Source organism: Convolutriloba macropyga, chromosome 9 (assembly GCF_964194025.1).
Source record: "Convolutriloba macropyga chromosome 9, txConMacr16.3, whole genome shotgun sequence".
Taxonomy (NCBI): Eukaryota; Metazoa; Xenacoelomorpha; order Acoela; family Convolutidae; genus Convolutriloba; species Convolutriloba macropyga.
In genome coordinates, this window is record NC_134476.1 from 11,632,382 (window position 1) to 11,642,670 (window position 10,289).

A 10,289-nucleotide genomic window follows, 5' to 3' on the forward strand; every position below is an offset into this window, starting at 1 on the left:
ATTATCAAAAACGCAGCATTTATTATAGATTTTTTATCTAACAAATTATCTATATCTATAACATTCAAAAAATTAAGTGTTCCTAATGAACGATGAGCATTAGCAGGGCTAGTTTTGGACCAATTCCGGGCTGTGACAATCCAAAAAGAAAATCATTGTAATCAGTCGAACTTTTTTTATAATAAAAATTGATCTCTTTTACATTCATTCAAGTACAGAACATTTCAAACTAAAGCACAGTAGTGATAGGACCAATTGATTTCCTAAGCAGTTCCAAATAAATGAATCTAATTTTTTACCTTTAAGTTAATGGTCGTTTTGACTTAAAAAAAATTGATTTAAAAATAAATAATGGCTTATCGAACTTTGCCTCTATTTTTTCTTAACTTTGTCAACTTGTAGCTTAATGTCAGCATGATTCTTTTTTCCACTGATATTTAATTTCTATTGTGGTTTTACTCCTTAAGTTATGTTTTGCTGGCTGTGATACTACTAGACTTCAAATGTTTTTTGTTTGTTTTTACGTTTGCCCATTTTTTGTTAGTTTTCTAGTTTTGTCACATTAACACATTATTGACTGTTCGCATATCGCATTAGTGGCATTCAGAATAAGGCACCATTAAACATTTTAATATCCTGAAAGACAAAGATTATGCTCTTAACGGCTTCGGCATTACATTATTGAAGAATTTAATTGAATTTTTTATTTTGTCTTTAACTGTCGTTTTTATTTGTCGTTTTAGTCATATGAAATTTGCTGTATAAAGACAGGTTTAATTGACTCTTCGTTTAAAAACAGCTGAGCCGATATTCTGATATTAGTAGATAGCTAATAGCTTTCATGACTTTGAAAACAATTGTTTTACAAAATAAAAAAACTCTTTTAAACTTTGCAATTTTGTTCTTTTTTTTTACCTATTTGTTGCCTAATCTCGTAAATTACAGATCAATTATGACATTATTGGTGTCAGGGGAAGATGTCAAAAGAGATTGGGGTCATAAAATCAAATGTTTTTGAGGAATTCGTTATGACTTTACTGGCTTCGACACGGGTTTTTCTCGAAAAAAAAAGTAATTTAATTTTTCATTTTTGTCATTTTTAACGTTCTTTCTGTAAACGTAAGACATATTCTGGATATATTCAAGTCTCAAGGGCGTCTTTTGGACAAATAAACGAACCTATTTAAATTTCATTTTGTAATTAATGGCTTTCTTGACTTTGGAAGTAATTTTGTTTGGGAAAAAAAAAACAAAAGTATTAAATAAGTTTGCCTTTTTTTTTCTTTTTTGTCTACTTGTTACCTGGTCTCATTAATGAGATTTCACATTCTCCCTTATCTGTGTTCGAAGGAGGTGCAATGGAGCATATTATGAGTGCCAAAATATGGCTTTACGGCTTCCACCGCGTTTTCTGGCAATTTTTTTGTTTGTGTTTGTTGTCTTTTTGTTGTTTTTTACTTCATAAAAACTGGAATGAGGACAAGTCTTAATGCCATTTTTAGGAGCATTTGTAATCGTAAACCTATGGGATATTTTAGTTGCTTTCTTATGGTTTTCTTAACTTTGAAATTAAATTGTTTTTTAAAAAAAATATAAGAGAATTTTTTAACTTTACTGTTTTTGTTCCTTTTTGTCTAATTGTTACCAAGCCTTATTATGGACTGGTCCCATATGTTTTTTGGTGAATACTTTGTTTAGTTTTAGTTGTATGTGACGCTATATTGTCTTTGTTATTAAGTTTCGTTTTTTATAACGGACATAAAGTTTTTGATGTAATTATTAATGTTTGTTGTTTGATTTCGCTGTTCGTCTTAAATCACTTTCTTAGTATTGCATATCTCATCAATCTAGTGCATCATCTTTTATTCCACAAGTTATTTGCTTTTGAGGGTATCTTTTTGTTCATACACTTTTTTTGAAAAATACTTGAATTTTTGGGTTTTTCTATCTGTTCCTCATTTGGTAGACAATTATGCCAAAAATGTGGATGACCGGGGTCGGAACTTTATGTGCGATTGTACATTACCGCGCCTCCCTGTTTCATTCTCCTCTCATTCTGCTGAAAGTGTTTGTAGAAAACAGACCAATTTCAAATGAACAGAGCCAACATCTAATAACAAAATCAAAAATAAAAAAGCTACCAAGTTCAATATTTAGTGATACTAATGCCAATCCTCGTATCCTCTCATTGAGAAACAGAATTTTGCCTAAATACAAAACACAATCACAATAGCACGCTTTTAAAATTTTTTCATAGGTCAATTTTTTCTGTTCTTGTTTCAATCCCAATTAGGATTGTCGGAATTAGTGCCGGCTGTTTTCCGGCAATCTTCCATGTATGTTTGAGTTTTCTTAGTTTTCTAATTTTCGCTGTTAGCATTTTTGATTTGATCTTGCTGAACTTTTCAAATTTTACTTTGTTTCTCACTCAATTTTTTCTCGTTGTTTTTCTGAAAATTAATTATTAAAGGTGATCAGGAAACAGATTTCTCAAGACTGACGTCTTTAAAAAAATGGCACTTTTAGCATACGATGGTTGTAAAGTAATTTAAAGTAATTTTAAAGAATAATTTTCGTTATAATATTACAGATAATTGTCACTAATTTTGAATAACAGTTATCAATCATTTAACCTAGTTTTTAAATCAAATAACTTTTCCCTTTTAACCTGCAGGTGGTACAAACTGTAATGGGAATGAGTTCGAGTGTGAAAACTACGCCACCAGCTCCAAGTGTGCAATAACATCTGAAATATGCAATGGTATCAATGACTGTGGCGACTACTCGGACGAGTGGAACTGCGCGGGAACATGCGCTTCAGACCCTTCCGCCGGTCAGAATCCACATATTCCACCTGATTTTTTGAAGACTGTACTAAAATCTTAAAGTTGTTTTTAATTTTCGTCAAGACACGGTTGCTCAACCAAAGGATGAAAAATTACTGGAAGCTGGAAAAGCTCCACTTGTAATTGCGCTGAATTTGATAGCTGTAAATTGATATAAGATTGGAGGGCAATGAGTTGCGAGTGGACGTTTTTACAAGGTACCCTTCTTTTATCGGACTACATTAACAGCCCGCGGCTATATGTGCAATGTTTTTTTACGTATTGTTAGTTTTTAATTGCTCTCAAACGAAGTTTGTAGCAATTATATTAGTCCTGTCGGTCTTTTTTTATGCGATTTTTCGCTCGACCAATTTTTCGTCTGACGCTTTTGACTTTTCGTCCTCAAAAACGGGATAAACAGGTAGCGCCCAGCGGGCATTAAGTGCTCTTAGAGCCTTTCAGCTCTGTTTCAGCTCAAACTGTTTTGGAGACTTATACTTATACTTATGGTGTGAAGAGAGGTTCTTAGAGGTTGAGACCCCCCCCCCCCCTGTTGACCCCCACCCCCACTATTGCCGCCACCCCCCACCGCGCTGTTGCCCCCCCCCGACCCAGTGTCACCCCATCAGCCCCCGGTGCCCCCCCCCCCGTGGCTAGCTACTGACGAAGCCAACCGCTCGCCGGTCGTTTGAGAGCAATTCGCCCGACGTTAGTCGGTTATGTTTAATTGTGTGTGTATGTGGGGGGGGGGTTCTGTCTAGAACTAGGGGCTCTGGTCTAACCGTTGCCTATTTTCATTAATGTTCACGCGATTTATACCAATGAAAATTGGTGGACATAATCTTTTTTGGTTTTTGTGAGTCTTCACAGTGTTAGTAAACAAGGCGGCTCGTTAATGTGCGTTCGCACATGATGTTCCGACCCGAGCTCATCTACATTTTTGACTAAAATGTCAACCAAATCAAGAGATAACAAAAATAGATGTTTGAGTTTAAAACAATCGTTACACATTCTATCTACTAATTGAATTACTAATGCCATGCTTCATTACAGCACCAACGTGACCTGACATTGAAGAGACTAGAAAAAAAATAGCACCAACAAAATTTTGGCGGCAAAAAATGAATATCTAAATTTAAAAGCACCTGGTAACAACGTCAAAATGCAGTCAGATAAAACCTTAACTACACAAGTTTACCTTTTACTAACTATACAGCAGATGAAAAGTTTTCTTAACGAGACTAGGTAACAAGCCGACAAAAAGAACGAACAGTGAGGCGAAACTTAAAAATTAATCAACATTTTTTGCACCAAGAAAATTCAAAAATCTTAAAAAACATTGGTTTTTAATAAAAAAATCCTTGATAAATTACTAAAAAGTCATTACAAAACCAAAAGCACCCGTCTGTGGTCAGACTATGCCATAGAAACAAACTAAAGACAAACTCAAAAAATTACAAACGATTTGCGAAAACACAAACCTTTGCTACCATTAAAATCAATAGCTATCATCTGAATATGTATTTTTAATTCAGTTGTTATTTCTGCTATTTCAGTTGAAGGATTTATACTGAAAGATTAAATAAGTTTACTTGGGCCACATTTAAAAACCATTGGGATCTGTTATTACGCGATTGTCCTGAAGGAAGAGAAAAAGAAACGCAAAAAATGGCCATTCAATAAACGTTCAGAAAAACGAAACAACAGTGGCACATAATATCAATATATATGTTATTTCTTGAAATACACGAAATTCGATGGGACATCTGATTGATGAATAGAAGTTAAATTTGACGAAAGGAACCTATTCGCTATATACTGAATGTTTCGAGCAACATCATTCATTCAGTCCTCAATTACAAGCCTATGAGATCTGTGAGCAATTTACGGCTACCTAAAGAACAAAAACAGCGAATTCAGGAAAAAAAATTGAGCGACAGAAGGGTCGAACGCATTAAAAAAATGAACTTTTCACTAAACACTCTTCAATTTTAAATTAATTTTTCAGGAGCAATGGGAAAACCTTTTTTATCAATATAATTTCAAAAAATCAACAAATATAAACAAATACATTAGACGCACGAAAATTGCGGGAAAACACGTATTATCAACGCCATTAAATTCATTAGCCTTCAACGGAAGCCAGTATATACAATAAATGATGCCTCGAGGGGACAATAAGTTTTTTTGCCAATCGTATTTCATCAATAAGACCTTACAACAAGTTAATGACTATGAAAACAACAACAGAGAGAGGCAAAAACCACAAATTCAGTAGAAAAGTGCCTGAAGAAAATGTCGAAGCAACTCAAATCATAAGCTCTTCCCTGAAAACTTTATTTATGATCCGTTGAACTTCTTCCCTAAACCAATAGGGACTCTCAGCAGTAAGATGATGTGATAAGATTTCAAAAGGATCGAAAAACAAAATAAAGTACCCAAAAAAAATATGAATTCTCGTGGCATTGATGTTTTAAAACTAATAGGTAGAAGATAAAACCGCTAACCAGATTAATTTTGGCTATAGTAGAACGGAAATGGATTCTGTTAGAACCAACAATGACCAAGAGTATTCACGAAAAAAAATTAGGAATGGTTGAATTTCAAAAAAGTTTCGAAAAATTATTTTTAAACCCTTAACAGCCAGTAAACTCAATCTTTCATCGGAGCTCAATGACGATGCTCAGATATAACCCATAGGGAGGCAAATGATGTCTGTCATGCATAGATAGTTAAAAAGACATCACAATAAGTCTTATGACAGAAAACAATAACAAAAACAGCAAAAACTAAAATTCAGTAGAAAAATGCGAGAAGAAAGTGTCGAAGACAATTAAACCATTAGCTATTCTTTGAAAACTTTCTCTGTGATCCACTGAACGTCCTCTCTAAGCCAATTGGATTACAATAATCTTTGGATAATGTGATAAAGAGTTCAAAAGTGACCAATAATTCAAAAAATCCAAAAAAAAAATTTAAAAAAATTGAAATCTTTGTCATTGAAGTCATATAACCAATAGCTAGAAGATAAAACAGCTAAACAGAATATTTTTAGTCGCAGTAAAAAGCAAGTGGGTCCAGTCAATACTGAAACTCACTAACAGTTCAAGAAAAATTTAGGAATTGTTATTGTTCAAATAAAATTTTCGAAAAATGATTTTTATTTTAACAGACATTAAATTCAATAGCTTTCAACGGAAGTCAATAAAAACGCTCAAAGATGCCCCGGTGGCAGTACATTTATGTTTGTCATGCATAGGTATTCATTATGAGATCACAGTAAGTATAATGACTATTAAAACAACAAAAAAAACAGGAGAAAACCAAAAAATCAGTAGAAAAGTGCAAGAAGAACGTGTCGAAGCCATTTAAACCATAAATTTTTGTTTAAAATTTTTATTGGTCATCCACAGAACATCGTTTTTAAGCTAATGGGAACTGTCAATATTTGGATAATGTGATAAGATTTCAAAAGTAACCAATAATACGTAAAAATCCAAAAAAAATTTTAAAAAATTGAAATTTTTTGTCATTGAAGTCATATAACCAATAGATAGAAGATAAAACCGCTAACCAGTTTAATTTTGGTTGCAGTAGGAAGGAAGAGGGTGCTCTCACCCCTGGACTGACTTACAATTCACTATAATAAGCTTATGATTCTTTAATATTCAAAAAAAAAATTCGAAAAATTATTTTTTAAGTCTTAACAGCCATTAGCCGCCCCCTCAATGAAATAGACATGTTCACTTAATGCTCATTATGGAACATATTGCACTGTTAGTCAATGAATCCCTACCATAGGACTCCAAAAAAAATAGTAAAACTTCAAAAAGAAATTCAAAATTTCATTCAAAATTACGAAAACTCAGAATCGAAGCCAAAAAAAAACATGAGCAATTCCTTGAAAACGACGTTTTTTGTTCATTGCGCTTCATTCGACTATAAAGGAGTTTTGTCATTAATAGAACGTCGATATAAAATGTGACTTGTCTCTAGGTGACTTAAAAAAGCAAAAAAGAGAAAAGTTTTATTAAAAAAAGGGCTCTCAATTAGAGTTCGATTTTTTTTTGATAGTGAACTTCCCTATGAGACCAGAACTAGTCTTTCTATCGCCTTGCATTCAACTTTTACGAACTCAAAATTTATTCTTTTTATAGAATAATTAATTTTTATTCTATAAAAAGATTTTTAAGTCTTAAATTATTTTTTAAGTCTTAACAGCCATTAGCCGCCCCCTCAATGAAATAGACATGTTCACTTAATGCTCATTATGGAACATATTGCACTGTTAGTCAATGAATCCCTACCATAGGACTCCAAAAAAATAGTAAAACTTCAAAAAGAAATTCAAAATTTCATTCAAAATTACGAAAACTCAGAATCGAAGCCAAAAAAAAAACATGAGCAATTCCTTGAAAACGACGTTTTTTGTTCATTGCGCTTCATTCGACTATAAAGGAGTTTTGTCATTAATAGAACGTCGATATAAAATGTGACTTGTCTCTAGGTGACTTAAAAAAGCAAAAAAGAGAAAAGTTTTATTAAAAAAAGGGCTCTCAATTAGAGTTCGATTTTTTTTTGATAGTGAACTTCCCTATGAGACCAGAACTAGTCTTTCTATCGCCTTGCATTCAACTTTTACGAACTCAAAATTTATTCTTTTTATAGAAATTTGAATTAATGTTTTCGTAAAAAAGATCTTAGTTTGAAGAAAATTGTACTAAAAGTGAACAATCATGCTAAAGATCCCATTGTTCACACAAAACTTCAATCCTCGATAACTCCTCGAAAAAAACGAAATTCAAAAAAATCTTTTTACTTTTGAATTCTACGCTGGACCAGCTTTTTAATGATACCACTCACATTTCTCTACGACGAATATATCGATCGGCCAAAATTCACTGAACAAAAAAAAAACCCATTTGAGTATATAGTTCCTTCCCCCACAAGTGGGGTCGGAACAAAAAAACACCTTATTTTTGCAGTGACGAATCTGGCCCAGTTTGCTTGTGGTGACACAGTATCCTCTGCCTGCATTGCCTATGCTAAAACATGCGATGGGTACAATGACTGTGGGCCCACGGCTAACTACAGAGACGAATTCAACTGTAAGTCTTCATTTTATTTTTATATTGAGATTTATATTTAATTAGATTTATATCGGATCATGCTGAGAAGATTTTTAAGTTATTTTGGTGAGTTAATTCTTTTTGTTCTTTTTTAGGTTCTTTTCGGCTGCTATCGCTAGTAGCTTGGACAATATAGAGAGCTTCTGAAAAGCCGGTTCAAAGCTTTTTGTTTTTTTTTTAAATATCTGTCTCTTGTTTTATTTTTAAAATTAATGATTTGATTTTATGTTCACTTTTTATCTAAACGTATTTTCTCCTTTTTCATTTGTTCTATCATTTGTTTACTCTCTTTTTAACTTTCCTATTTATCTATTTTATATGTTTCTAAAACTATCAGTTTAAACGATTAAATTATACCCCTTTTAATAATGTCAACCCCCCCCCCCCGGCTATCAAATTTGGCTGAAATGGGCTGAAAACGTTGTCCGACTGCCAACCGAAACGACATCAAACGAACAACGACATTCGCCGACTATATCAACGTCACTTCGGCCCAACTTTGCAACTCAAGCAGTACAACACAACTTGTTGACTTTAAAGTGTTTTGGTTCCACGTTACTCATTGGGCAGCAAATGTGACGTGATGAAAAAGACTGACTCTTCACAGATGAGTATTAAAAGACGGTAAAGGTTGTATCATTTCAATTTAAACTTTTAAATATTTTTCAGATCTTTTCTGTTTGTGCCCCCCCAGCTTAGTGGGCACATATTATATACACCCCCCAGACGCACGTGACATATTTTTAATTATTGATTTACTATGTAATGGCACGTGCTCTGTAACTGGGGGGCGCATAACGTACTGGGGGGGGGGCACAAACGGAAAAGATCCTATTTTTCTAAACCAAATTGTACTAGAGATTTTATGAAATGATGATTTTAGTATCGATTGAAAGATGGGTCTTGTACGCGAATGTGTTGGGCACGAGAGGGCAATTAATTCCAATGCATACTATTCAATTGCAAAAACTTTGTCACAATTTGAAAATTGATAATTGTAATTTACGATAAATTGAAATGTTAGAATTTAGCTTGTTGTACGCAATTGTATCGAAGTAATTGAAATTTTGTTGCCGCTGTTTCAATCGTAGCTCAACTGAAAATTACAAGTTTCCGCTTTGAGACTCAGTGCTTGATTTCTATAAACTTGCATGTTGGAGGTCAAACTTGTAAGAACTTAAAAGTCGAATGCTTATCTCGCAAGGATCTCAGAAGTTGAAAGACTGCAATAAGTTCATCTAATAATAAATTGAAAATCTGGTAGAGTTGAGATCACGCCAGGGCAGAGATGAAGCTGTTCTCAATTTTGGGGGATTCGTATTATTCAATTTCTAGAACTTATTCAATTTCGTATTATTCAGGAACTTATGTAGAATCAGTTTTTAATTTGCATGAATCTGTTTTCTCTGTCCTAGATTGTACTTGCGGCTAAAACTTTTTAAGTTTTGAGTGACGCTGCAGTAGAATTAAAATAGTTTGCTGTGAAGTATTGGTTCAACAAAGTTGAAAAAATCTCCATTTGAATAAACAGCTCTTGATTTTTCTGTACTCATATTCTTTACACTCATATTTTGATCTGCGGACATGTTTTTAATACCTAAATTTTCCTGTCGACAGTATAGTTCATTCTTTGGTTTTTTAGGTAGGCGAAAAACGTTTCCAGCCTTAACTTTTGCTCATCTAAATCTCAAATGCAATTATGAAATGAGTTTTTGTAAGACGAAAAAAACATTTTTCTAACTCAAATCTTCAAAGAGATCTTTTTTGTTGTATTCTTAATTTAAAAAGTAGAGATAGTTTTTGCACAAGTTTTAACGTTTTTTTTTAAAAATAAACGCAGGTGTTTTTTTACAGAGTTAGTTATTAAGGATAGTTAAAGTTTGCGTTTGATCAAAAAGAAAATAATATAAAAAGATGTCAAGAGGAAATTATAACTGATTATAGTTGGAACAGTTAAAGATTGTCAATAATCAACGGCCCAAAAAAGACAAAAAAGCCCAGTTTTTGTTGTGCAATAAATGCTCCTAATCAATTTTCATATTTGTTAGTTGCATTTTTGTGGATTGTGTTTGTTGCTCTAAATCTTTTTTTGTGGCAAGTTGTCGTTAGTTGGGTTGTTGGGTTCTATATGATGTTTTTCTTATTTTCTGAAACAAATGATGCCCCTTCTCTTTGATCATCTCCTCCGATATCATTCTAATTTGAATATTTTTGTTATTAGCAACTCTTACAGTTAGTTTGAAAAAGTTTATTCCTTTGAGCAGTTTAAAATTGTTTTCAGTACGTTTTATCCAACAATTCTTTCTGAGCGCCGTTTTTTAGTCGTTCTGAATTG

The 10,289-nt window shown here is 33.0% G+C and overlaps 1 protein-coding gene across 5 annotated transcripts in view; it reads left to right on the forward strand.

The window, feature by feature from the left end:
* LOC142345599 (uncharacterized) overlaps nucleotides 1-8,661 on the forward strand; it is a 306,540-nt gene extending 297,879 nt beyond the window's left edge. For all 5 annotated transcript variants that reach the window (XM_075397728.1, XM_075397730.1, XM_075397731.1 and 2 more), the window contains 2 exons: nucleotides 2,675-2,833; nucleotides 7,811-8,661. In XM_075397728.1, the coding sequence (XP_075253843.1) occupies nucleotides 2,675-2,833; nucleotides 7,811-7,974 (323 nt within the window). In that variant the 3' untranslated portion in view covers nucleotides 7,975-8,661. The remainder of the gene's footprint in view (nucleotides 1-2,674; nucleotides 2,834-7,810) is intronic.
* The last annotated feature ends 1,628 nt before the right edge of the window (nucleotides 8,662-10,289 follow it).